Here is a 25,929-nt window from a genome sequence, read left to right on the forward strand (position 1 = left end):
CTTATAGACACTGACAAGGCAACTGATTTTAATTAGCAAATACGTTGTTGGAGCAGAGAACATTCTGTGATGGATGATGCCGGCGTGACAAAGCAAGCGAGAGCTAAACGCACTTGCGGAGGAACAGACACACAGAGCTGGCAAGGTGCAAGGCTCCCGGCAATTCTATGGCTTTTCCTGAGAATGCATTAATGTCGGAGCGCGGGCTACCCTCTGGGTATCTTCACAACGCAGGCGACCATGGTCTGCTCTGGGAAACCTCGCCGGAAGACAGACACCGGTGAACAAAGCGCCCCGGCTGGAGCAGGAAAGGCCAGCCCTTCTGCTCCGGCCCGTGTTGCTCCTGCACGACCATAAATAAAGCCAGACCCACGGGGCTGGTATTTCACCATCCATCCCACAGCTGTCGGAGGACAATCACATTCCGTGTTAACACATGGGAGGTTCGGCAGGGATGGCCAGAGCCCCTCCCCACCCTGCTGCCTTTTAGGGGCCCTTAAAGTGAACATGTCACGTCAGAAACACCTCGATGGCAGGCTTTCCTCTCGGCATCCTCACCAACACCTGCGGGAAGCAGGCACAAATCAATTTGTTCGGTGAATGAAGGAACTCTGGGTTTCAGACCCACACCCCCCGCCCCCCATCATGTCAAAGGCCCAGGTCTAGTCTAAGAACGGTGCAGCTCTTCTTTTGCTAGACAAATGAGAAAGCGCTCGCTGAGGAGCTGTGGTTCGGTGTCTGGGAGCATTCTGCCCCATCTTTCTGCTTTCTAAGCTTACCTCTCCGGATTCCCCCAGGAACAAGGCAGGGCATCCCTCGGAACACGGACACTATGCCAGAAGAGGTTTTGTGCAGGCACCGTAATGGCCTTTCAATCTTAAGACATTAAAAGATTGGATTTTTAAAGGTCTTATTTCCAATGTTTTTGTGCCCAGTATCAATTAAAAGTCGAATGTGATTTGAAGAAAACTGTTAACAGACACCCTTGCTAACCGAGTCTCCGCCATGCTGTACTCAGTAACGTGAGGGATGTCTCTCTCCCTGCGAGCATCTCAATGTCTTGCCAGGCTACCCAACCAAAAGTGCTCCCTTTCTCACAGATCCTTCTTGTCCCTGTCAGGGTCCCTTTCTCTCATGGGTCTTATTTGAAGTTGCTTTTAAACTAGATTGGAAACGTCATTAACCAGGGTCACACTCATTCAGTCAATAAACATGGTCCCAGCACCACTCGCTCCCCGAGCCGGGCCGTGCACAAAACCGGTGCCGAGGCGAGAACACCGTGCAACTATCAGATACTGCTCTGCCTCCCGGGAGGCCAAGAGCTGAGTAGCTGAAGAGCACTGGCAACCAAGTCAGTACGCACAACTCTGCCGGGCTTTGACAGAGCAAGTCACTCTGGACAGAGCTTGGGGCCTCCGTTCCCTGTCTCCTACCCGGTGAAGATCTTAGTGCTACTCTTGGAGACTCTCAGCCTAGGGCATAAACCTTCAGCTCTAATGGCCTCTTCCTTCTTTGCCCCCGGACACCCCTTCATGGCCCTACAGCTCCTGCCTTGGGTAGGCATACTTACCACCCTCCTCCCCTGGACCCTCAGGACCACCACATCTATATGTTAACAAGTTTAATGGCTTCTTAACACATGTTCTCTTGTCGGCTCCTCACCGCCGTTCTGTAGGATGGGGATTCTCACCTATGGCTTCCAGATGAGAAAGTGCAGCCTTAGAGATGTTGGTCAAGCCCACGGCCACACAGCTAATAACTGGTAAACCTGAACTTGGGCCCAGATCTGTCTTCCACACATCCGGTTACCTTCTTGTGCCAACAAGGATGCCAGGAGTCCTGCCCATAGCAGTTGCTAAGTATTCAGATTAGATTTTCCATTTGCAAAGAGAAGCCCCATTACCTTAAAATGTAAAAGAGAATTGTACTCGCTCCCTCATTAAAAGAAAATTACTTTTCAAAGCTTCAACTAAAAACAGGCCATGGGGACCTTTAAGGCCAAGACAAGGCCTGAGGCATAGAATACCAGCTCTGGAGTGGGAGACCTGATTAGTTCCGATTCCTCTCCTCAGCTCCATCAGTAACTGTCCTTCTCAGTGACAAAAGGGAGACTGTGAACAGCTGTCACACGTACGTCTAAACACACATCCTCACAGGATTGCAAAGCGATGGTGTCATTACCAGTAATAACAGCCTGGAACACCTCAGCAAAGGGAAAAGGACACATATTCTTGGCTCACAGGGAAAAGAGCGGCCAGAATGTCTGGTCTCACTATGCACGCACACCCCCCCCCTCCGGTGCTCGGTCTACAAATGGGGAACAGGTGGGTCTCATAACCCCCCAACGTCACACGGGCCACCGGACACCCACCCTGGACACTAGAGTGTCCTAAGACTTGCCTGCTTCACGGCAAGCTTAGGTAGCTGCTCAACTCTGACCCTTATCAGCCTTTCAAATGCAGGCCAATGAGCCACGCTGAGCCTGGCCTCCTCATCTACACAATGGAGGCAATACTATACCTCCATGGATCACTGGAGAAGAGATGGGGCTTTCCTGGGCGGGTGGCACGGGTTCAACAAAGGGAACTGTGGCATCTCTGGCCTTCGTTTGATCCCCTTCCTCAAGTAAAAAAGCGAAAGCCCGGAAATCACAACCTTTAGTAAGAGAGAGCCATAAAAGGGTGAATTCATCCAGAAACAGGAACTAGTTGCGGCTATGTGCCAGGGGCTGTGCGCGGGGACACCGAAATCCTTAAGGAAGATTTGGTTTCTGTCCCCAGGGAAACTCTGAGTTTGCAGAGGAGTTGGTTTTACATTTAAATGGGTGGGAATCAAAAAGAAAATTTCAAAAACTAAGCTTAAAATGTAACGAAGTAGGATAAACCCTATCGGGTAGATTTCAAACAAATAATCATTCTAAAGGACGCGCTATCAGCAGACGTACAATGGAAACAGACCCCGCCATTTACATCAACGTCAGCTATGTTAGCAAACAGAGGGCAAGGGGTTGAAATACCACAAACGAGGAGCATGATACATTTTCAATGAGGTAAAGGGGTAAGGATGTTTTTTAAAAGTCTGGATGCAAACAGAATTGAACGTGTGTCAAACTTCTGCTTGAAGGGTGAGAGGTTAATTATCTAAACTTGGAAGAAATAAAAGAAAAATCACAGGAGTGACAGACTTGACGGCACAACCGTTTAAAGCTTTTGAACAGAAAAGGGAAAAAACACGAAATCAGAAGGGAAATGACCACCTGGGGTGGGGGGAGATCTCCATAGCTAGGCTGGTACCACAGAGAGAGGGCCATTATCTTTAGCAGAGAAAGAGTTTGCGCACGTGGAAAATGAACATATGAAAAACCCAACGGATAAATGGCAAAATCCATAAAAAAAAAAAAACACCACACAATAAGTAAGCAACTGATAAAAAGGATTGTTCAGTCCCGCTGGAAATGCAAATCAAAATAATGAGGTGCTATTCTTTGCTTGCTAAATTAGCAAACATTAAATACAATTAGAATACCCAGTGTGGGCAAGATATTTCCCGGCCGTTGTGTGGTGGCGTAGCCCCACCGAGAAGCAATTTGGAAACGTGGATCCTCAGTGAGAAAAGCATTCATACCCACTGACCTAGTGATATCACTTCTGGGAAACGAGTCTATGAAAAAAATTGAGAGCACGAAAAAAAAAAAGGCTTCAATACAAAGATGCTAATGCCAGCATTATCTGCAATAATGGAAGCCTAGCAGCAACCAAGGGGCATCAGATGATTGTCCTTAGGTGAAAAATCCCCTGACTCCAAGTCTTCAGTTTTCTAATCTTCCCCCTTATTCTAAGAAAGCACATATGCGTGCGAATTTAGAAAGGGTCGCTTAGAAAAAATTATTTTTTAAACCTATAGTCTTATCACCCAGCAATACGCACAGACCACATACACTTCCAATAGCTTCCTATCTGTGTATGTCCACCCATTACACATAGTTTTTTAAAGATTGTATTTATTCAGAGAGAGAGAGAACACGAGCGGGGGGAGGTGCAGAGGGAGAGAGAGAATCCCAAGCAGACTCTGCACTGAATGCGGAGCCCAACGTGGGCTCGATCTCACAACCCTGAGATTATGACTGAGACAAAATCAAGAGTCAGACGCTCAATGGACCGAGCCACCCAAGAGCCCATTACACATATTTCGTTTCAAAAATAGAATGATATGTTATACCTCATTTTATAGCTACTTCCGAAACCAACAGGATGACATTAATATTTCCACGCAATGACATGACCTTCTACTACAGGGTCTGAACTGCCGTGCACTAAACCACCCCGAAGGACATACTGGGGATCACTTCACCCGAATTCTTATTGCGGGACATGTGGATGGTGTTTTTTGTTTTTTTGGGTTTTTTTTTGCTTTTGTTGTTACAAATGATGCTTCAGGGAAAATTCTTACAGCTAAATCTGTGCTCAATTATAATTATTTCCTTAGAATAGATGCCAATAAATGAAACCAACAGATCAAAGGATATTCAAAGCATACAGATTTCTGAAATGTATGCCAAATTCTCATGTCTTTACTTATTAGGATCATTTTCTGCAGTTTTTAAACCTGCAGTAATAACCTGTAAAAAAAAAATTAGAATCATCATCATTTTCATCATTATCATGCTAGAAAATGAAAGACTCTTGTTTTATATGTGGCTGTTTTTTGGCCTTGGCCGTTGAAGAACCTGTGGCAGACGCTGCTCGCTTATCCAGAAACCATTTCTTGTTTTCTCTCGGCTTAACAAAATCTCAAGTTTGACTGGAGCAGGAAATTTCCTAGGTGGGAGAGAATGAGAACCAGTCTAAGCTGGTCACGGCAACCTAATTCTCACTCTCTTCTCCTCCTCCACCCCTCAGCCCCCCATGGGAAGGTGGCCCAGGGACCCAAGACTGACTGTTGGACCCAAGGAGAAGTCTGCCAAGAGAGCTCAGAGGGAAGTTGTTGTGGTACCACCCTTCTGCCTTCTCCCTCTTGCCGTGAATGCAGATGTGATGGACAGAGCTTGAGAAGCCATCCTGGCACCATGAGGAAAAGGCCATCAAAAGAAACAAACGTGCAGAGCCCTCACACACAACATCATGGGGCCACCGTATCAATGCTGGCAATGGCCTGCCTCAGGACTTCTGTTTTGTATGAAAAGAATAACCATTTGTTTCAGTGCTGTGATTCTTGCAGCACAAAGCATTCTCACTACAACATATCAAAAGAATGATTACTATCCCCCACTTTAAAACAATGGCCCTTAAATCAGAAAGGTAGAAGACAGAGCAATGTTCTCACAACTACACGGACTTGATGAGGTGAACTTAAGGATGCAAATTTGAATTACAGATGAAATCATTAAAATGGGTCAAGAGCAAAGACCGTGTGTGTGTGTGTGTGTGTGTGTGTGTGTGTGTGTGTGTGAACGAGGGTTTAGACGGATCAATCACAGAGCACAAGCAACCCCATCCGGGGCAGGATGTGCCTCCTTCTGTCTGTGATAAGTGACATGGAGCCAAACTCGGGACAGGGACATCGCAAGGTCAGCTGCCAGAAAGAACCTTTACTCTAACCCCTGGCTCTACTCCTACATTCGGTTGTCTTTCCTTTTGTCTCTTTTCAGCAGCTCTTCCTTTCAGCAGCCTGTGTAAGCACCTTTCAGGGGTTTTCAGGAGGCCGAGGTACCCCGTCCTCTCCAGTGGGGGGACAGACAAGTCCCAGTTTACCTCTGGGAACACACAGCTGCTATTATTTTGGGAAAGCCTGTCTCAAGAGCAGAAAGTGTCCCTGCAGTACTTTTGAGGCTGTGGTGTGAAGGGGCCCTTATAACGGGAACGGCGGAGACCAAGGTATCTATTTTCCTTGTGGGGGTAGAGACAGACGTGTGTATGAAGTGTTCTTAAATGAAAATAGCCCCACTGGCGTTCTTCTAGCCTAGTTACAGGGTGTCATTACCGAACCCTCTTTCAGGACCGTGGGTGGCTGCTCTGTGGAGTCAGGAATATGCAGCCACGGCTGTCCCCGGCTGTCCCCTCAGCCACACGCCTCGGGAGCCCTCGGCCGGGTTCCTAATTGCCACTTGTCGAGACTGCCAGCCTGGCTTGACGGTAATTTATCAGTGTGTGGCTAACCGCTCCCTTCACAGGGAAGCGGAAAAAGTTGACTCGAAGCGTTTAGAACAAAGGAGACATCTGACAAGCCTTTGTGACGATGGCAGGTCACAGCCACAGCGCGGAGCCGAGCCGCCAGAGGCGACAGAGGGACTTGGGAAGACGGCGCCCCTCCTCCTTAATGACAGGACATTTTCTCCTGCCTGGGAAAAATGAGGAGTGGCCGCGCGGGGAGGCAGGCACGGCTTGAGGTCTCCCCGGGTCTCAGAGGCACAAGGAAGTGAACTTTAACAATTTGTTCTGATTTTTGTTTTGAGTCCTCCCTTCTTTCGAGTCTTTTCATTAAAAATGTTCCCCGTTTATGTTTCCTAGGTCCTCTGATTCCTCCAAAGACTGAAGAAATTCTTCCAGGTCGCTGAGAGTGATTCTGTCAGAGCACCTGGGCTTCGGGAAGGCCTGGAGCCCCGGGCGGGGTCAGGGGCAGGTGACCTCACAGCCCGCTGGGGCCCTGCCTCCGATGGGAGACTCTACATTTCCACAGGCTTCCCCAGAGGTGTGAGGACACCAGCTGGTGTGGGGAGGGGACATGGGGGGGGAGGGCAGTGGGGCTGCTCCCAAGTCCCCCCCCCCCGAATCCTCCAGGACCTCCTTCAGAGGGAAAAGGCACCCGATCCCTGCTGCCCACTTGAGACAGGGGTGCTGGTATCATTTGTTCAACAAATCACCATTATACTTGCTTCCATGTCACATAAATTCCCTGATACTCACAGCCCTTGTCCTTCCTCATTTCAGAAAATGGCAGCTCCATCTGTGCATCCATCAGTCCGTCCTCATCCCAGAACCCCTACCTCCCACGTCCACTCACCAAGTCCCGCCAGTTCAGCTCCTCGGTAGTTCCCAAGACCCTCCAGCTCCTACTCAGGCCCTCGTCATCCCTGCTCTGGACCAGAACAACCTGGTCTGCCAGAAAAATCTACCTACAATGCCAAGCTGATCAAGCTGATTGTTTTCCTTCTTGGCGTGAAATCCCTCACAGGCCACAGTCTCAAGTCCAGGGCTGGCCTCTGGCCACAAACCCCAAAACCCGCACACCCTGTTCATAGCCCCCTTCCCAGGGTGTCATGGGTTTGCTCGTGCTGCTGCTGATACGTGGAAGATGGTAGAAAAGGGAAGTCCTCCCCCAAGTGCGTGACTTGGAATGTCTCCCTGTCCAGTGTGCACGGGGCAGGCGGCCTGGGCTCAGGGTCTACACTGAACCCCGGGGAAATGGCTGGGGGCCTCACTGCCTGGGCAGGGACTGGGAAGAAATGAAGCTGGAAGGTTAGTGACAGATGTGGGAGTACCAGCATCGGTGGAACCCAGGGGGCCCAACGGAACCAGAGTCTGAAAATACCCACATTCCACGTGAATGCTTGCAACTGGCTGAAAGTCTGTGTCCCCCTCAAATGCCCCAGTGTGATGGGTTAGGAGGTGGGGCCCCTGAGAGGTGATGAGGTCACAAGGGTGGAGCCCTCATAAATGGGATTGGCGCCCTTATAGGAGACTACACAGAGCTCGCCTGCTCTTCTTCCAGCACAAGAGGGCACCGCGAGAAGTTGCCAGCAAACAACGGGGAAGCGGGCCTTGACGGTGCCGGCACCCTGATCTCAACCTTCCAGCCTCCAGAACTCCGAAAAACCAACTCCTGCTCTGTATAAGCTATGGTACGTGGCATTTTGTTGTAACAGCCCGGACGGACGAAGGCAACGAAATCCCCACCTTCGCACCAAAGGGAATCCTTAAAACTAGGGGGCAGGAAGGGCCGATCTATGGACACCCAGTCCTTCTCCTCCTGCAGGCAGCCCAGTGCCTGCCCAAAAGGCTTACAGACACACTGGCCTGGGGGCCCACGTGACCTTGACAACTCCTACTCCTGCTCTCCAGGCCGCCCTGACCTCTGACCTGCTGAGTGCCCACTGCCAAGCACAGCGATCCAGCTTGAGCCCCCAATTCTGCCTGGCACCCCTAAATGACCAGCCAGCTGCTCGGTGAAAAGCTGACTGCGTTGGGCCCCTGCATCCAGAGCAAACAGTGACTCGTCCTCACTTGACAGACTATGCTGGCCCCACTGTGCAGAGAGACCTGCTTAAGGTCGTCTATACCACACAGCACTGCCTCAAACCAGCAAACTCACTTGTCGGCAAACGAAACAAAGCAAAGTATTCTTGGTCCTCCCACCTTACAGAACTCTGCAGGGCCTCCTGCTGAAACACACGCTTTCCAGAGTCGTGGGACATGGTGCTTCTCCTCAGAGGCACAGCACATGAGTCTGGGGACCAAGCACCATCGTTTCCCACAATTATACCCAATCACCTAGACTCAAGAATTCTGCTTCCTTCCCTGTGTGTCAGGGCCCTGATGAATTGGAAGGGATGTTTTATTTGTTATTATTTTTTAAAGATTTTATTTATTTATTTGAGAGGCAGTGAGAGCGCACAAACAGGGAGAGGGGCAGAGGGAGAAGCAGGTTCCCCGCTGAGCAGGGAGCCTGATGCAGGACTCGATCCCAGGACCCTGGGATGATGACCTGAGCCGAAGGCAGACACTTAACTATCTGAGCCACGCAAGGCGTTCCTGGAGGGGAGGTTTTGGTACCCAGAAAAGCACGCTTCTGTGAGCAGGTGGCACGAGAGGGATGCTCAGAGTGCCCCCAGGCCATTTTGGGTTTCTGGGGCTCCTTCAGGAGCGGCATTCCCATGAAGCACGTGCAAATGCAGGAGAGGACCTTCTGCGGTCCTCCACCAGGGGCTCATTTCTGGCTGGAGGTGTGATGGCTGCATCTGCGGCGTGGGGCCTCCTTAGAGACGTGCGTGTGTGTGTGCGTACGTGCATGTGTGCACTATGGGCTGGGGCCTCCTTAGCAACATGTGTGTGTGTGTAAGTGTGTACGTGCGTGTGTGTGCACAGCACATGCTCACATGCTGGACAGATGCGAAGTGCAAATCCACAGCCCTGCATGATGGCTTCCTGACTTGTCTTCATTTCCCTTCTCTGAAAGCTGTCTTCAGTATACACAGGGAACCCAAGCAGCCAGGTCCATACTAAGTGACCCCGTCAAGCCCCCTGGATTCTGGAATTTTGTAAACGCCTCTAGGGATGGACCACAGCTCTGCATCCCCAGCACGTGGCCCCATGTTGGCCCAACCAGAGCTCAGTAAATATGTTCATGGCAACGGTCTAGAGAGAAACAAGTCCTAAAGCCGAGCTTCCTGAAGCCAGCCCGTCTCCGGCCCTTCCATTTCCACTCTCCCTCGGATTCTCTGAGCCCTCTGACATCTTTTCCATAAGTTCCTGTGTCCTAGAGACTAGCCAATCTTGCTCTCAAGCAATGCCTTCCCCACACCCACACGGGGCTCTTCCAGGAGCCTACAAGGAAGCCCACTCGCTCAGACAAGCTCTGGCCCATCAGTAAGAGGTGGTCAGTCTATTTCCACAGACTTTGGGGTTCTCCAAGCCTGTGGTTGGTTACGATCTGCTCCTCAACACCCTTCTGACTGTCCACAGACTACGTCCCAAGCCCGTCAGAGAATCGAGTCAAAGCTATGGATCCTTTCCTCAGGGGGGAAAAAAAAAAGCAACCCACACCCCAAATGCTGTGGGACATTTTAAGGGGTGCAGGGACTCCAGGGTGGGAGCTGCTCTAAGTACTCAGCAGCACCTCTCTCTGCTAAAGGGTCACCAATGCTGACAGCTGTTAGGTGCAGGCTGGCCACAGGGACCCGGGGGACCCCTCCGTGGGAAAGGAACCACGGGCAGAGCGGTCTGCTGGGGCTGCGACGTCGGGCTCTGCAGGAACAGGCGTCACATGAGCTTCCTTCCCCCACGATGCCTCCATTGCAAGGGACCCAGGGTCTCTAAAAGGTCATCTGGTTGGGCAGCCCTGCGGCGCCGGAAGGACTAAAATCAACGGCTGGCAGGGGCGCCGCTCTGGCCCTCGGCATCCGGGGACTGAGCGATGGAGCGGCCGATGGGACGACCGCGTTACCTTTGTCAGCTGCTGCTCCGAGGAGAACCCCAGGCCAAACACCGTGTTGGCTCTGCTGTCAGCCCACTGCCCGAACTTCTGCGACGTCTTGGTGAAGGTCATATTGGGTGTGATGGTGCTGTTTATAATCACCTGCAGGAAAGAGCCAGAGGAACAGGTGGTGAACGCTCGATCTGATGCGGGCGGCGCATCCCCGCTCTGCCGCACCTGCGCCCGGTCCTCCCGGCCCGTCCATGCTGAGGCAGACACGCAGCCACGGGAAGGGCCACTTCAGACTCTTAAAATCAGACAGTCGCTCCGAAATAAGATCTTACAGTTAGCGGGACAAAGTCTCCCCTAAGGAGAGAAGAGCTTCCCAAACTGCTGTTTATTTCCTCAAAGCTCCAGCACATCAGCGGCCCCGAATGGCGAGCCGGCCATGCCGCACGCGCTCGGGGGACCCGCGCTGTGCTCTGCTTTAAGCGCGTGGAGCCACCATGTCCTGCCTGAACAACTTGGAATCTCCATCAGCGACCGGGGCTCGCTGTTTCCCGACTAGAAGAGAAGGTATGCTCCAATCGGGATAATCTGCGGAGGCTTAATTTACAAAGAAAGTAACGGTAGAGGTCTGCTGCTCAGCCCCTCGGGGACCACAGCAGGCAGGAAGGGCACTGCGCGAAGCTGGAGCGGGGAAAGGGGGGTACCCGGCCCGCGGCGCGGTCGTGGTTCAACGTCTACTGAGCCTCTCTACTTGTCAGGCGTTCTGTTAACCAAAGACAAGAGACGGATGAGTCAGGATTTCCGATCTTCCGTCGCAGGAAGTCAGGCAGAGGGGAGAGACGTGTAAGTAATCGCGGAACCACTGGTAAGTGTTAGTAAGTAATTGATGAGAGGCTCACTCTGGCAGAAACCCTTCCAAGCCCTACGACTCGACGGAACTCTCAAGAGACATGCCCCTGGAGAAAAGGGGTGTTTGCTGGCAGGCAGGAGAGGCGGATCCGCGCTTACGTCCCCGTCAAGTACTGGGTGATCTGAGCAGAAACAGGAGCGGTCCAGGGTGGGCGCACTCACTCTGTTGCGCTTCGCTCCGTCCCGCGCCACCGATAACGGCGGTTTTTACAAACGGAAGGTTTGTGGCAACCCTGCGTCAAGCACGTCTGCTGGCACCACTGTCCCAACAGCATTCGCTCAGTTCGCGTCTCAGCGTCACGCCTGGATTATTCTTGTAATGTTTCAGGCATTTTCAGTTACTGTACTTGGGCTGGTGCTCTGGGATCGCTGTCTGCAACTCACCGAGAGCTCGGCAGAAGTTAGCATTTTTGGCAATAAAGCATTTTTTAATTATGGTCTGTACTTCTGTCAAACGTCAGCTACTGCACGCTGAGCAGACTGCAGCATGGTGGGAACGTAACGATTACACGTACTTGGGAAACCAAAACGCTCACTTGACGCGCTTTACTGTGACGTTTACTGGAACCAAAGCCACAGCACCTCCGAGGTGTGCCTGTAAATATTCTGAAGGATCAATTACCGGCAGTTTTACTTAGTAAGGAAACGTGCGTTCTCAACAGTCAACTCCAAACACCTTTAACTGACAGAACAGGGAAGAGAAAACGCTGACTAGCATGGCCTCGCTTTCCTTGGTAGGAACTTCAGTTATTTTGCTGAAGGTCACAGACCTTCTGGGCACAGATTCTTACCTTAACTAATAAAGACACCCAGGCAAGGAGTTAGAGTCACCTCTAGAAACAGACGTATCATTGCTATGTGTATATGAAAATGCCTACTGAGTTTTTAAAGATCTTATTTATTTATTTGAGAGACAGAGAGAGAGTGCGCGCACGCCAGAGTAGGGGGAGAGGCAGATGGAGGGGAGAGATGGGCTCCCCGCTGAGCAGGGAGCCAGATGCGAGACTCGATCCCAGGATCCTAGGATCACGACCTGAGCCAAAGGCAGATAATTAACCGACTGAGCCACCCAGGTGCCCCCCTACTGAGTTTTCTAAGGAGGCATTAGCTCAAGTATAAACCTTGTTTATTTGGCAAAATAACTTCTGGAAGTTAATACGAAGAGAAGGAATTACTATTTATTGAGCATGTCTTGAGTGTTTTACCCCTATCGGCCCACATAAACCTTCGAGTGGGACTATCCCCTCCAAGTCACAGAAGGAGAAAATGACCTGGTAAGGAGCAGAGCCTAGAGATAAAACTCAGAAACCTGCATTCGGAACTTCTATGTGACGTGCTTCTCCTTTTGTACCAGATGACCTCCCTTCCTCCCCATCTGGGAGGTACTGAGGCCTCCACTGCACTCCGGGTTCTTTCCCTTTGACCGTGACGACTCCTAGAATACCAAAGTCCACGTGAGTGGAGACACGTGATCAAGCATTTTTCAGATAACTGGCTGCAAGCACAGCGCTCCAGAGCTCTGGCTGCTGTCGCCTAACACTATCAGAGATGGGGGCAGGGGAGTGGGGCGTGGAAAATGCAGACTTAAACCTGGGGCAAGCATAAAGGAATGCTTCTGGGACCTCTGAGGTTGGCTGGGGTCTGGCTCAGCCCCAAGCCAGACGGATATAGTGGAATGAAAGCAGGTTTAGGGCAGGTGTGTGGTTGGGTGCTGGCTAAGAGTAGATTATGTGATCCCAGAAAGCCAAGCCCAGTCACCTGGTCACCTCCGAATTACCAGAATCCTGGGAGGGTGAAGCAATCACCAGACCCATTCAGAAACGTGATTCTTTCTAGATCTCCTTTGTGTTCCTTCACAGCAGACCTCTGCCTCTGAGTCAGTCTCCACATCCCCTCCTCAAAGCCCTCTTGGAAGGCAGAGGACTGAGGCTGAATCAGGTACAGGACACATCTCTGAAGCCCTCCCCAAACATGGTCTCAGGGTCATCAGGCTCGAATAATAAAGGTGAGGGCCCCTGGTATTTCTTTACAATGGAATAGTTCCTAAAGCACTTTTTCATATAGTCTTCTATCTCATCCCCATTTTTACAGATGGGAAAACGGAGGCTCAACAAAGTCAAATGACATGTTCAAGGTCATGCAACTAATAAGTGGTTAAAAGGAATATAATGTATGTACTACTTACAAAGCAACAATTAATTGGTTTCAAGAGCTGAATCTGTATCTCTCCTGCTTGGGGGTTCATTCAGCTTCTCAGATCCATAGACTCAATTTTCTTTGTTTTTGTTTTTTGGAAAGTTCTCAACCATTCTATGAATATCGCTTTTGCTCCATCTTCTCTCCTCTCCTCTGGGACTCCAAGTACACATATGCTAGACCTCCTGAGTGCATCCAACACAGCTTATGTTCTTACCAGCTTTTCACCCCTTGATTCTTGGTTCTGTTTCAATCTGGATATGTTCTATTGGTCTGTCCTCCAGTTCACTAATCCTGGCTATTGATATATCCCATCTGCTGCTAAACCTAGTCGTTGAACTCTTAATTTTAGACTTTGCTTTTTTTTTTTTTTAGTTCTAGAATGTCCATTTGATTCTTTTTAAAAAAATTCTAAGTCTTTGGGGGATATCCTCCTTCCTGTCCTCTACTCTGTCTATTTTCCGCTCTATTTCCTTGACTATATTAATCATAGTTCTTTAGAAATCCTTGATGCTGACTCTTAACGTCTGGATTATGTTGGAACTTGCTTCTACTATCTGGGTTTTGCTTCTCTGGATTCTAGGCATACGGTCTTGCCTTTCTGGGTGTCTAGTCGTTCTGCACTGAATGGTGGGAAATAGCTATGAAAGAATTTGTTAGGATTCCGTGTGACATTATTGCCTACAAAAGAAAGCTTCCCCCTCTGTCTGCACGGCAAGTAGGGAATATAGGAAATCCCTATTTCACTCGGGGACAGAGCTGGGTCAGGGCCTGGTTTCCGTTCTGGTGAGCCTCAGTCCGCCTCTGCCTCACACCTGTTTTCAGGGCAGGCCCTCTAGGGCTTTCAACTGGGAGCCTGGCAGGTCTTTATCTCCTCTTCCCCGAAGGACTTTAGGAGATTCAGTTGTTTGTCAGAGGTCCTCAGCTTTGCTCTGTAGCCTTCCAAATTTTAACCTCCAAATTTGGCAAACCTTTGAAGGACAACCTGGCCATGTGTCTGGGACCGCTCATCCCCAATTCTGTCACTCAAGCTCCATAATCTCAGCTGGTCTGTCTTTTCCCAGGGACCAAGCCTGGATTTTCAGCTTCCAGCTCTTCCCAGCATGAGGAGTGCCCCCCCCCCCACCCAGCGAAGAAGGGTACAGAGATGCCCAGTGTCCATTCCCCACTCTCTCTGGGGGCTTTCATGCCTTTGCTGCTCTCTCCCAGGCCCTTGGCAAGTCTTCGCTTTCTAAGCACTGTGAATATGAGGGAACTTTTACTCGGCCTTTCAGAAACATTCAGCCTGTTTCTTCAGACAGGCATGCACTCGCCATTCAGCCACTGTCTTGCTGGGGAGCCAGCCGGGGTCTGAAGCCCCTCCAGCCCCCACTGCTGCCTGCTCTGGGGGCATCTCTCCTCCCCCAGCAGTGCCTGCTGGCAGCCAGGCCTGGCAAATGCTCCCACAGAAAAAAGCTGCCAACCGCCATCATCATTGTCCTTTCTGTGCGGTCCTCACCTCTCTGGAATTTTAGTCCCTCGTGTCCATAGTGTTTCTACAGTTTTCTGATGCCTTCCTGCCTGCCTTCCTCTCTCTCTCTTTCAAGATTTTATTTATTTGAGAGAGAGAGAGAGAAATAGCATGAGTGATGGGAGCAGAGGGAGAAGCAAACTCCCCATCTAGCAGGGAGCCCGACACAGGGCTCGGTCCCGACCCTGAGATCATGACCTGAACTGTAGGAAGACATTTAACTGACTGAGCCACCCAGGTGCCCCTCTCCAATGCCCTTCAACTGTCATTATCTGGGGTCTGCTCTGGGCCGCCAGAAGGACCGCTGCATGCCGGAATGTATATAATTTACTCAACAGTGGAAGTGCTGACTCTGGGAAAAGTTCGAAGAGATGCAATTTACGACGTGTCTCAAGTGACATTTTCTGCTGTGGGATGCACGTAACCTCGCGTAGGTTGCTGTTCATATCAAGAAGCAAAACTGTACTGCGAGGCACCAGTCTGGCTTGTTAGTATGACGTCCAGTGGGTGGCTCCAATCAGCTGCGCACATTCCTCAGGTCCCCCAGCGCCCACTCCGAGCAAAGACCCCAGACCTCTAGTCAACTGCCCAACTCATCCCTCCCCTTCTGTCCCCCATGCACAAGTGTGTCAGTGGGGAGGTGTCAGAACACCCAGCCTGTAATTTAGTTCCTGACACCCCCCAAACCTTATTCTCTTGTCCTATAAGAGAACGGTCCATTCACCTGCCCAGATTCAGCCACCCCAGTGCCCTAGGTCTCTTCCTCATCCTCCCACCTCCAGATGCCCCTCCTACCCACACACCGGCACTGGGCACTCACCACCACAGACCAAGGGCAGACAGAGATTTATTCACTCTTAGAACACAAATTTCCGCTACCCCAGAAGCCTTCGTCAGAATACTGCGGTGGGAGCACAACGTCCCCTCATTCCCTACTGAGAGGCCTGCTCTGCTGTAGGATTGCTTTAACTGTGGTTCAGCATGGTTGCCCTAACTGTGTCACCAGCATCGAGGGTCCGGGAATTTACCCAACACGGCCTACAGCATCCCCCAAGCTGGGGGCCAAGCCCGCTTCCCCTCACTGTGTTGTTCTTGCAATTCCTCAGGCAGGTTCCCTTCACTGTGCAATGCCCTGGCTATCTCCTGAGAGCTTACCAAAGGCTCTGGGGCTTCTAGAACTTTCTAGATTCAGGATAGAGGAAGAAAGGGGAAGGAAAGCCATCATGCACTTCTACATTACCCATTATGTTGCCACAGCTCAGCGGAGGTAGCTAGTTTAAACCATCCCCAGGCTGCAGTGGCGAGCCTATCTCTATAATTAGAGAGATAACCAACCGGTTACTCTCCCACGACATCCAGTGCACTGACCTTCTCGAAAGCTGCAAGACTGACAGTGGGAGCAATCACGCTGTCAAACTTGAGCAAGCCCAGAGCCTCCTGTCTTCATTTCCCATTAACATGGGAACCTCATCCTGTGCTGACCAGTCTCTGGGGCAGACGGAGGCTTCCAAGGATACACTCCTTCTGGGTGTGTTCCTCCCAGGTGCCCAGATCCTTTCTGGCTACCTGCTCTTGTACCTGAAACCCACCTAATGCTTCTGTTTCTCCTGAGACTCTTTCGTGCTCCTCAGCCTGCATGAGGGAGTGAAAGGAAGCGGACACCCATGAAAAGATCTGTCTGCTCAGGTCTGCAGTGGGAGTGCCTGCAGCTGTGGGGTAGGAGGGACAGCCTGGGTGCTGCAGGGAGGACATGGCTTCCGAGGGAGGCTAAGCTCTGGGCTGATGCATGGAGCCGTCCTTTGTGAGCCTGGAGACAATGAGGTAGGGTGAGTCTGACGGACATAAGTTTCAACTCAATTTTACTGGTAATATGGAAACTGCATTTCCATTAGCATTCTATACTCACCAAACTCACAATAGGTCTGATGATACCAAGGCTGGGGCAAGGGTATGGGGCAATGGGAGCTCTCAGAGACTGGTGAAGTCACTTTGAAAAACAACGTGGCTTTCTCTGATAAAGTCAGAAATGAACATTCCCTACCACCCAGCCACCCGACTAGTCAGTACACACGTGAGGGCAATCTTCGCACAGGTGTATCAAGAGAAGCAAACCAGAATGTTCTCAGACCAAGGCAGCAGCCACCAACAAGCAGGAACCACAAAACACTGTTTTGGTAGGTGGGCGAAGGTACAAACTTCCTGCTGAAAGATAAATAAATACTAGGGATGGAAGGTACAACATGAGGATGACAGCTAACACGGCCCTGTGCTAGATGGGAAGGTTGTCCAGGGCAGATCCTAGGAGTGCTCCCCACAAGGAGAAACTCTCTTTTTATTGTCTCTAGATGAGACGATGGCTGTTAGCTGAACCCACTGCGGAACTCATTTCACAATATACGTAAACCATCACACCGTACGCCTGAAGCTTAGACAGTGATGTAGATCAATGATTTCTCAAAACTGGGGGGGGGGGTGGAACCAACATTAAGCGAAAAATAAATAAAAAGGAAGTCACAAAAGGAGAAGCACAGTATGGGTCACCAGTGGGATGTATTTAGGTAAAGGTCAAAAACAGGCAAAACTAAATAATATATTATTTAGGGCAAGAGTCAACAAACTGTAGGCCACAGGCCAAAGCCAGCCTGTCCTCTATCTTTGTAAATAAAGTTTTATTGGCACGCAGCCACATCCGTTCATTTCCATATTGGTCTACGGCTGTTTTCTTGCCACGAGCAAAAAGTCGAATAGCTAGACGGAGACTGTGCAGTTCATTAAAAAAATTACTCTAAAGCCCTTTACAGAAAATGTTGCCAACCTCTGGTTTAGGGATACACAGAGGTGGCAAAACCGTAAAGAAAATGAAAGGACCACTTAATACAAATTTCAAGGGTGGGAACATTTTGAGATGCGTATAATTAGGGAAAGGCCCATAAAGGGACTTCTGAAGGAGTCGTAAAGGCCTGACTTGCTCAACGGGGCAGGCGGGTACAAGAGCACGCACTTTACTATCAGACATTAAACGATACAGGTAAACGGTAATAAGTATGACAAAGTTGTCAGGGAGGCTAATCTTCACTGGGGGCAGAGGTTTCTGAAAAGAGGAGGTGGGGAGCCCTGCATTCAGGGATACTGTGGAATTGTGTTCGGGATAAAGGAGGGGGCTGGGCCTATGGGTTCCGGCTTCAGGGGAGGGGGGCTTAGCCGACTGTGGGACTGCAGGAGTGGAGAGTGTCCCCTCCAGGCCTGGGCAGAAGGCAGCACCAAGGAAGAGCTGGGGAAGGAGTCAGGAGGCAGTGGGGATGATCCAGAGGGAACAAGACTAATGAGGTCCTGGGTGATGAGAAGGAGGGTGCTCTGTGGGTGGTAATGAGTCAGCCCTGCCTCCATGGTGGGGGGAGGTGATGGCGAGTCTGCGGGGGAGGGGGGTGCGGGAAGGTGAAGGCCAGAAGGATGGTTCCTGTAAACATCCTGGGGAAAGGCTTCAGTGTGAGCTCCTGTCTCCTATGCACACCCCCTGCCTCTGAATCTCTGAAACCTGCATAGAGAAAAAGAAAAAAGTCGAAGCCCCAGCTCCTGCAGCCGGCTGGAACGGAGTTCCCTGAAAATGCACACGTGTGTCAGTGAGGGCTACGGGCAAGAAGTGAGAGCTCGGCCCCTCCAGTCTCCAGCCCGGCTCTGGACTTCAGAGGAAGCCGCTCGGCACCCCTGGATTCCTCTCCACGGAAAGTCGCTCCCAAATCCAGGGGGGCTGGAAGGAAGGTGGAAGAACCTACACGTCTTCTACAAGGGGCTGGACTGAGTGACAGCAGCCGAGAGACACACTGCCGGCTTCCAGCGATTAACAGATGCTTTTTCTTTTTCTTTGAAACCACAATCAGGGAAGAAAAGAAACCAACATCCATTGAAAACCTACTGTGTGCCGGGACCCTTCCATATGTTGGCTCCCTTAACAGAAGGTGCTCTGCTTGATCTGAAAGAGCAACTATAATGACGGGGAGAGGGGGGGGCCTGGCTGTGCTCTTGAAAGCAATTTCACACGCTCAGAAGAAAATACCGAGTCAGGGTTCCAGATGCTTCCATCAGCCAAATAGTCACCAGGAGGCGGTCCTGGCTCCACAGTGGCTTCGGCTAAACATGTGCAGAATGGATGAGCTCGGAGGGCTCTTCCCAGAGGGGTCTCTGTGACCCTATAAATAACAGACCCAAGGGCAGCAGAGCCATCCAGAGCCCCGGGGAGAAACAGCTGCTCCGGGCGACGCACTATCCCCCAAGGAGGGCCGGGCTGAGCTCGGGCTGCAGAGTGCCAACAGCGCCATGATACCGAGGACCCCGGTGGCTCGGTTAACAAATGCTCTGGGAAGGGAGTGTTCCTTTATGGTGGGGTTGGCTGTTCTGCCCAAAAACTCGCCACAAATCATCCGGCTGTTGGCGATGGAACGGCTCCCGCTGCTGCTCTGGGAAGCTGGCAGGTGCCCTCACGTGCCTCCCACCTGTCCACGCACGGGCAACATTCTGAGGTTTTGATCCTGGTTCCCTCTTGGCACAGACCCCATCCGTGTCCACTGTCCTGGGGCCTTGGCACGGCTGCCGCAGGGCTGGAGAGGACGTGGCCGGGTCTGGCCTCATCACCCACTGACTATGCCACCTGCCTCTCTGACGCGGCCCAGGCTGGCACAGGGCTGCAGCTGCAAAGATGAGCCGGGCCTGGCCCCAGTCCTCAGGGAGTGCAGGGCCCTGGCACCCCACGCGCAGAAATGGAGCCACATAACCCCCGAGTTGGAGCAATGCCGAGACGATGCACCACAGGATTCCCGTCAGCCCTGCCTTTCGCAGCCGGCGGGACTGACACCTGAAGTCTTTTCCCTGACAAGAAGAACATGCCTAGTGTTTCCGGAAGAACGAAGAACAGGTCTGCACACAGGTTTCTCCTCTGATGAACGGCAACAACTGCTCTTATGGGAAGGACAGGCCTTCGCATCTTTCCCCAAGTAAAGCGTGACAAATGCTTGGCTGGGGCCTGGGAACTTGCCGTGCCCTGGTGTGGGGCGACAGCTGCCGGAGCTGCGGGCTGTGTCTCCTCCCTGATGGCAGGCCTGTGCACTGCAGGCTGCCCGCGGCGGACTCAGTGGCTGAGGCTGCTGTGGGCTCTGCTCACACTGACCCCCAAGTCCCTTCCACACCAGCAGCTTATGCCCGAAGCATGTCTACTTCTTCATCTGGGAGGGACAGACTGCGGCTTCCCCTCTCAGCCCACAGCGGCCTCCTGCCCTGGGACAGACAGCTGGCTGAGGAGCACTAAGAAGAGGCTCAAGGCCGTGACCTTGATTTGGCCAGACCAACGGACAGAGGCAGGACCCAGGCCAGAGGTACAGCCCCCGTGCCAAGACAGCTCTAAGGCTACAGACATCTGACCATCGGCCACCTCAGGCCGGATCGACATTTGGGACCAAAGGCCTAAAACAAAGTGGTGACCACCATCTGGTGTTCTGTGCTCCGGTTCTCACGGCAGCAAACTCCCTGCCCGCCGCTGCCCTGAGCGTCAGTCTCAGTAAGTCAGGGACTAAGGCCCCTACATCCCCACCACGCTGGACCTCTGGCTCCCTCACAGGCACCTCCTTTTGCAGAACTAGGCCCTGTCACAGCCCCGGTGCTGCGGCAGTAAGGTGGGAACCTGGGGCCGGGTTCCCACTCTGCAAGTGACTCCACAACTTGACAGGCCCCCCACACCGAGCCTGAACTGGCTCTATTCTGCAGCTCGGGGGCCAGCCCCCCTACACGCACACCCCCATCTGATTTCCCTCGGCTGGCTCATTTGGCTCACACCCCACCACACTGTCACAGCCTTCAGAAGCTGCAGAGGGGGACGATAGAGCGGCTGACACTTTGACAAATTACTAAAAGCCCAGCTAATAGGACTAAAGCACTTTCTCGAAGAAAGTCATTTTATCTGTATTTAAGCCCAATATATCCTTGGGTAACTCAAGTGACGAAAGTGCAAACCCAGCTCAAGGACCGTAGATGAACTGACAGCATCGGCGGATAAAAGAAAGCAGGTCAGCTTGATTCACCACCCCTATCAGAACAGCCTGGCAAGAGGCAAGGCGATTCCAGCCGAGAAGCAGAGAGCAGGGAAGAGGTAATTCAACTGCAGTAGCCCCATGTGTCCCAGAAAAAAAAATTATTCTAATAAAGGCACCTTTCAGATATTCACTCATCAAACCCGAGCTGCCTACCTACTAGATGCCAGGTGCTTTCACACTTGCTCAGCACTCACCAGAACCCTGCCACGGGTCATCCTGCCTGCTTAGAGGAGAAAACCAGCCCCTGCCTCTCCTTAGACATACTTGCCAGACCAGCTACTGCTATCTGAACACGAAGAAGATGACACACTTCTTGCGTGATGTCGCGTCAGGACGCGCTCCTCTACCAGCCAGGGGGCGGCCTGCTCCAACGTAAGCGCTAGGAAGCTGCGTCCTAGGAACTGGACACCGGCACCGGCCTGCCAAGCCTCACTGGCCGCGGGAATTGTCCAGGTGGCTGCCTGTCCTTGGCCTCAACTGTGAAATGAGGACTTCTGGGCCCAGCCACTGTATCTGGAGTTTTTTGCCATGCTGAGAGAACACAGCCGAAAGGTGGAATTTTGTCTTAAGACAAGGAGCCTCGTCAGGAGGTCAGGAGGCACCAGTAGGCTCTCACAACTTTCCTAGAGGACATTCCAGTGGAAGCTTCTCTGGCCTTCTGCTTTGGGGCTCCAGGGGAGCAAGAAGCCTCCTACCAGGCCCCATCCTACTGCCCAACCCCCCCACGCCCTGCTTCTGACCAACTAGGGATGCTGGCCTACAGGCCGAGGGTGGGACAGACCACAGGCAGGAGGAGTAGGCCGGTCAGAAGGCTACTGAAAGCTCTGAGCAAATGAAAAGATGCTCAACATCCCTCCTCATTAGCAAAATGCAAATTAAAACCACAGTGAGATAGCACGTCACACCTGTCAGAATGGCTAGCATTAAAAAGACAAGAGGGGCGCCAGGGTGGCTCAGTCCGTTAAGCATCTGACTCTTGGTTTCAGCTCAGGTCATGATCCCAGGGTTGTGGGATGGAGCGCCGTGTCAGGCTCCACACTCAGCGGGGAATCTGCTTGGGATTCTCTCTCCCTCTGCACCCCCTACCCTGCTCACGTGCGTGCGCGCTCTCTCTCGAATAAATAAATCTTAAAAAAAAGAAAAAAAAAAGACAAATAACAGGTGTTGGTGAGGATGTGGAGAAAAGGGGATCCTCGTGCACTATTGGTGGGAATGTAAATTGGTGCAGGCTGCTGTGGAAAACAGTATGGAAGTGCCTCGAAAAATTAAAAATAAAATTACCATGCAATCTGGTCATCCACTACTGGGTATTTACCCAAAGAAAACAAAAACACTAATTCAAAAAGATATGCACCCCTCTGTTTCCCGAGCATTTACAGTAGCCACAGTATGTATGGGAAGCAACCCACGTGTTCATCCACAGATGAATGGATAAAGAGCCTGGAGCATGTGTGCACCACGGAGTATTACTCGGCCATAAAAAAGAACGAGATCTCACCATCCGTGACAACGTGGATGGACCTAGAGGGTACTGTGCTGAGTGAAACAAGTCAGAGAGACAAATGCCATAGGATTTCCCTCATTTGTGAAATCTGAAAAACAAATGAACAAACGAAAAAACAGAGAAAAACTGGTGGTTGTCAGAGGGCAGGCAGGCGGGAGGGATGGACGAAACATATACGGGCCATGAAGAGGTACAAACTTCCGGCTATAAAGTAAGTAAGTCATGGGGATGAAGAACACAGCACAGGGAACGGGGCCAATACTACTGTACAAACGTTTGTCGGGGGACGGCCGGTGACTGCACTTCCCGTGGTGAGCGCTGGGTGAAGCAGGGGATCGCTGAAGACACTGAGCACCTGAAACTAACGTAACACTGTCTGTTAATTATACTTCAATTTAAAAAAAGGACTTTCAGGACAAGTTATGGCCTTAAAACAAAACATCAGGCATAAATGTGAGACACTTCAAAAGCAGACTCACTGACCAACTAAAAAGGGAATGAATGAATTTGTGCTTTTCCTTTATTTAGTCATTTATTTTTAGCCCAAATTGATTGGGAAAGAACATGGGGAGGTGGTGTAGAGGGCAATTGGGGAATTCAGCTCTGGTACACTGAATTTCATTTTCTTTTTTTATATGTGACTGTTTATTTATCTAATTATTTTAAGTAAACTACCTCCAAAATGGGGCTTGAACTCACGATCCCAAGATCAAGAGTCTCATCCTGCACCGACTGAGCCAGCCAAGCGCCCCAGACACACTGAATTTCGGGTGATAGCAGATAATGCAAATCGTAAAATCGTCCAGCGGGATGCACACAGATTAAAGACAGGAAAGAAATTATAAAGCATCTAATCTACTTTTATTGCTGTTGTTGCTAACTTGGTGATACTTCTGTTGCTATCCCTTCTTTATTCTGCTCCCGTAGCAACGTGGCAAAAATATCAAGGAAGACAGCAGAATACTACTAGTACCTGGAAAAAATGTATTTCAAGAAATTCTCCAAAATCTTTTCATCAGATTTGATTTCCAGGGAATAACACCGAAACCAGACTAGCTACAATACCCAGTGCTGGTAAGAGCGTAATACACGGGCATTCTCAGGCACGCTGGAAGAATGGACTCTTTGGAAAGCAGCTTGGACACGTCCATCCATATGCCATGAATAAACAGTTACCATCTCGGCCTATAGTACTCCTTCCAGGAACTGGTCCTAAGGAAATACCCAAAGAAAGCAATAGATGTGTGATGAATGAGTGGGAGTATCTGTCGTATCAACATGCGTATTATCCAGCACAGGAAAGAACTGGGGGCCATCGACAGATGCAACTGTGAGGGGAGCGATTAAGAGCGTCATAGGCCCTCCGTGGAACTATTACACGGGCATTGAAATGCTAGTTACGAAGGCAATGTGGTAACAGGGAAATCTTTTTTTTTTTTCATTTGCCATAATTTTAAATGAAAAAAAAAAAAAAGCAGGGTGTGTGATTATATCAACGTCATGATTATAACAGTCATATCTGTGTTAAGGCAGCAGGATTTGGGTGCATCCTTTCCCCTCCACTTTGAAATATACTGTACTGACTTTTTTTTTTTTAAGATTTTATTTATTTGAGAGAGAGAGTGAGCAGGAGGCAGAGGGAGAGAGAATGTGAAGCAGACTCTGCACTGAGCACAGAGCTCGAAGCGGGACTCGATCCCAGGACCCTGAGATCATGACCTGAGCGGAAACCAAGAGTCAGACACTTAGCGGACTGAGGCAACGGGCGCCTCCCCCCATCACGTCTCTTGAGGAGAAGGAAGTGACTGGGAATGGTAACATCAGCCACTGGGGTGGTACCTTGGCTCCATCCACGCTGATGATTCGGTAGCTATTCCTGGTGACATCGTAGAAGTAGGAAACGGTGACCGCCTGCTTGCTGGCGGGCACCCAGTTCTTCTTGGTGCTGGGGTCGATCTGGAAGACGTGCGCCCGCGTGGTGAAGATGGGCTGTTCTCTGCGGGAGGAGAGAAGGGTGCGTGAGCTGACAGAATAGGACTTCATGTATCATTTATGACTTCTCGCCCCCCTGCCGTCCCCAAAGATCTTAATAGCTTATTGGGAGAGATACATATGCATGAGGACAATTAAAATAAGAGAAGGGGAAAAAGAGACACCAGCACCGGAGTTACAGACAGCCAACCCACGCGGGCTGTGAGCAACTGGCCTAATGAGCGATTTGCTTTAAACGCCGCTCCTCGCCCAGGGTCCTCACTTCCCGTCGAGCGTCCTGCTGTTCCCACACCCTGCTGGCAGTCTCGGGGTTTTGCGATACATTTATCTTGCAGGATTCTGCCACAATCTTAGGATTTTGCGATCTATTTGCAATTTCGCATTATATCTCTAGTAAGTACTTCTCACATTTGCAGCATTTTACCGATGACATGTTCATTTGTAATTGACTGAGCCTTCAAGTTTTATGTTTCCAACTTAATAAACATTCTGAAGTTTAGGAGCCGAATTCAGGAAATCCATCTCTTTTAGCTATTCTTGCCTTTGTATGTTGTTGCTCTGGCTCCACGCTCCTGTAAATTCTTAATGAGACTGGGAACAAAATGGGCACACTATCCAGGTTTCTTTCCGGAAGGCGGGGAATTATTTCGATCTTGACAATAAGGCAGATGGGTAAAAACTGAAAGGGATTACAGTGCATTTCATATTTTAAAGTATCTACCTCACAAAGTAACATAAAATGAAACACAAACTCATTACAAAATAGACTTAATTTTAAAGAAAGCGTCTTCAGGCAAACTGGCTCAAAAATCCTTTAAGTGTTCCAAATACGGTAACGTGAGGAGGGAAAAAAGCCCCCAGGATGTAAAAGTAGCCCCATCATTCATGAAATGCTACAGATTTAATAAGCATTTATTAGAGATAAAAACAAAACCAAAAGGTAACTCAGACAAATTGTTTTAAAATCCTGACCATGTCAAAAGTGGTGACAGAAAAGAACAGGACACCCAAGTGGATACCAAAAAAAAACACAGGGAGCAAGTGAATTTTAAGTGTCCTGGTCTCCAGATGGAGTGGTTTGAGGCAAAGCAGTCTTTGAACCTGTTCTGCCTACGGAAGGCTCATTACTGGAAAGAAAGCTCTTTCTTAGGAGAGAAACTTCTTCCTAGAAAAGCAATTTACTACTTGAGCCTCACACAAAGAATACTGAGTATCGCCACGAACATCAGCATCAACCATCAATTGTGGCTGCAGACAAAGGTCATGACTGCTCTTCCAGGAGAGTAAAAGCCAAGGGCATGCTATTCGTGCTAACTCAATGCAGCGGGTTCAAGAGGCCAGGTTTCCAGAAGAATCAACGGAAGCATTCCTTGCCTCCCAAAACTTCCCTTCTAGATCCCAGAGCAGGACAAGTGCCTCTGGGGGTGTGGGTTAGTAGGACGTCTGTCTTCCCTCCACCGTGAGTAGGTTCACCACCCACCCGACCCTGAACTGACACCCTTCCAGCCGCAGGGTGACAGGGCATAGAAACAAAAGGAACATTCTCACTGCGATTTCCTGCCTCTGTGGTCACGGGGGGGGGGGGGGGGGGGGGGGGGGGG

At 50.6% G+C, this 25,929-nt stretch overlaps 1 protein-coding gene across 5 annotated transcripts in view; it reads right to left on the reverse strand.

Moving 5' to 3' along the window:
* Window positions 1–25,929, reverse strand: part of HOMER2 (homer scaffold protein 2) — a 104,781-nt gene that overhangs the window by 12,540 nt on the left and 66,312 nt on the right. For all 5 annotated transcript variants that reach the window (XM_040642854.1, XM_040642853.1, XM_040642855.1 and 2 more), the window contains 2 exons: window positions 24,176–24,332; window positions 10,159–10,290 (listed from right to left, as the gene is read on the reverse strand). In XM_040642854.1, the coding sequence (XP_040498788.1) occupies window positions 10,159–10,260 (102 nt within the window). In that variant the 5' untranslated portion in view covers window positions 10,261–10,290; window positions 24,176–24,332. The remainder of the gene's footprint in view (window positions 1–10,158; window positions 10,291–24,175; window positions 24,333–25,929) is intronic.

The sequence above is a fragment of the Ursus maritimus genome, unplaced genomic scaffold, assembly GCF_017311325.1.
Source record: "Ursus maritimus isolate PB19 unplaced genomic scaffold, ASM1731132v1 scaffold_27, whole genome shotgun sequence".
In the NCBI taxonomy this organism is placed as follows: Eukaryota; Metazoa; Chordata; class Mammalia; order Carnivora; family Ursidae; genus Ursus; species Ursus maritimus.